This window comes from Nannospalax galili, unplaced genomic scaffold (assembly GCF_000622305.1).
Source record: "Nannospalax galili isolate Female #2095 unplaced genomic scaffold, S.galili_v1.0 scaffold1233, whole genome shotgun sequence".
Classification (NCBI taxonomy): Eukaryota; Metazoa; Chordata; class Mammalia; order Rodentia; family Spalacidae; genus Nannospalax; species Nannospalax galili.
In genome coordinates this window covers 101,465-103,849 of record NW_008333791.1, presented here as the reverse complement: position 1 = coordinate 103,849, position 2,385 = coordinate 101,465, and the positions used below count along the sequence as shown (strand labels likewise).

Genomic DNA, 2,385 nt, shown 5'->3' with positions numbered 1-2,385 from the left:
TTTTATTAATAATAAAAATATCAATTTCCATGGTGTTAAAAAATTGGCAGAAATCATACAAAGTTAGGTCAATTAATGCTTGGAGAGAATAGTGAGAGTAATAAGACAAACTAAGCAAAAAGCATCCGATGAACCAACATGGTGGTGACACATGCTTTTCATCTCAGCATTCAGGAGTCAGATGCAGGCAGATCTCTGTGAGATCAAGGCCAGCCTGGTTTACAAAGGGAATTTCAAGTCAGCTAGGGCTACAGGGAGACCCTGTCAAAAACAAGTGAAGATCATGTTTAAGTGCACACTACTAGAATCTAACGCACAAGTTCTTGCACAGTGTGAAGCCCTGAGCTTGAAACCCTACACTGGAAGGGGGGAAACTCCTCCAGCATAGCCTATGGCAGGACAGTGAGCGTACTGACCTCTTCAAGAATCCAGGAAGAATAAATTAAGTATCTATTTATATTTAAATCTTTAAAACCTACATATCTTTTTTAAACCCATTCATTTTTCCCTAAAAAGTTTTAATATAATTACCAGAAGATAAAATTTGGTCTTCATGTCTAGCCATCACTAAATCCCACAGCCCCAATTCACTAAGTCCAAAGAGAGCAACTGAGGTAGAACCAGACAAAAGATTGTTACAGGCATCATGAATAACATTCTGTTCTGGATGCTAGGAGTTTAGGTTAGGCAGTAGGTAAATAAATGCTTAATTCCAACTATTTATTTTGTAAGATTCTTTTTTTTTTTTTTTTTGAGGCAATCTCCCTGTAGCTGCAGCTAGTCTGGATTCTCAATGGAGACCAGGCTGGCCTCGAACTCTGCTCTGGCCTGCCTCTGCTGGGATTAAAGGCGTGCACCACCATGCCCAACTGTTTTGTTTTGTTTTTTAATCTACTATGAATGACATATAATTCATGAATTCAGAGAAATGACTGACCTTCAGCTGCTACTAGTGAAATTATTATAGAGGAAAGTCGTAAGGAAAACAAAAACAATTCGTAGATTCACTTTTCCATTCTCAGATATACAGAAAGATTAAAATATGTAGGGAAAATAAAGTCACCATTAAGACAATAAATAAAATTAACCTGTTCCTCCAAGATACAGGGAATATATGGCCACCCGGTTGTTGGTATCTGTCAATATTCTAAGCAGCTGCAAGAGCTAATATTGCACAATAATGCTAATTTTTGAAAAGTGTGCTAATAGATTTAATGACAGAGTGATGATTAATCTTCATTTGCTGAAGACTTAAGAATTCATTCCAAGCACCATAAAAACAGTAAAAATAAGGGGCGACAGATGGCTCAGCGGTTAAGAACACTAACTGTTCTTACAGAAGACCTGGGTTTGAATCCCAGCACCCACATGGCAGCTAACAACTCCAGTTCCAGGGAATCTGACTGCCTCTTCTATCCTCCACGGGCATCACACGACATGGATGCACTTACTTACATGCAGGCAATATACGTATACCCACAGAGGCTCACATATACTTGACAAGACTCTCCTATATATAGGACTATAAACCCTAGCCCTCATTCTTCCTTCTTTTACCCCATAGAAAAACTTTTTACATTTTAATGAAAGTGGTGCTGGGGAAGAACCCAAAACCTTATGATAAAACAATTCTGTAACTCCATGTTGGTTAGCAATATTATACTATAGCAACACTGTAATATTCAATATTACAGTAAAACACACAGTACTTACAAAAGACTAGCTGCTTCCTGGAATGCATTAACAGCAGCTGGAATGTCCCCCATCACCAGATGTTTCTGTCCCAATCCCAGTAGTTTCTTAGCTTCACTATCCACATCCAGACTGTAAGAAAGAGATTTTTTTTTTTAATTTTGAAATAGGGTCTCACTATGTACCCCTGGCTGGCCTAGAACTCAGTATGTAGACCAGGCTGGCCCCAAACTCAGATCTGCCAGATTCCCTCTGCCTCCTGAGTGCTGGGTTTAAAGGCTTGCACCACCATGCCGATGGTACTGGGATTTTTGTTAGATAGCCTCACACACATATGTATCATATGTGTATTTTTAAGTAAGATTATGAGATAATACATTTTCCTATGTTTTTTCAGGCAACCTTAGCATTATTTTTCCTTCCTCCTTTTCCCCTTGTATTACCCTCCTCCTCCCTTCCCCAGTTAAAGTAACCTCCCATTTCCCCATATCTCCCTTGATATCACTTATGTCCTACTATCCCCCTCTCTTCTTCTCCCCTCCTCCCATGATCCCTTTCTACTTTCCTGGCTCCCAAAGTTACTTCAGGATATATACTTTCATCTAAAGATTCAGAGCTAGGATTCACAAATGAGAGAGAATATGCAGTGTTTGTTTTTCTGAATCTGGGTACCTCACTCAGTATAAGTTTTTC

At 39.0% G+C, this 2,385-nt stretch overlaps 1 protein-coding gene across 2 annotated transcripts in view; it reads right to left on the bottom strand.

The window, feature by feature from the left end:
• Nucleotides 1-2,385, bottom strand: part of Nasp (nuclear autoantigenic sperm protein) — a 22,175-nt gene that overhangs the window by 12,074 nt on the left and 7,716 nt on the right. For both annotated transcript variants that reach the window (XM_008828484.3, XM_008828486.3), the window contains exon 2: nt 1,714-1,824. In XM_008828484.3, the coding sequence (XP_008826706.1) occupies nt 1,714-1,824 (111 nt within the window). The remainder of the gene's footprint in view (nt 1-1,713; nt 1,825-2,385) is intronic.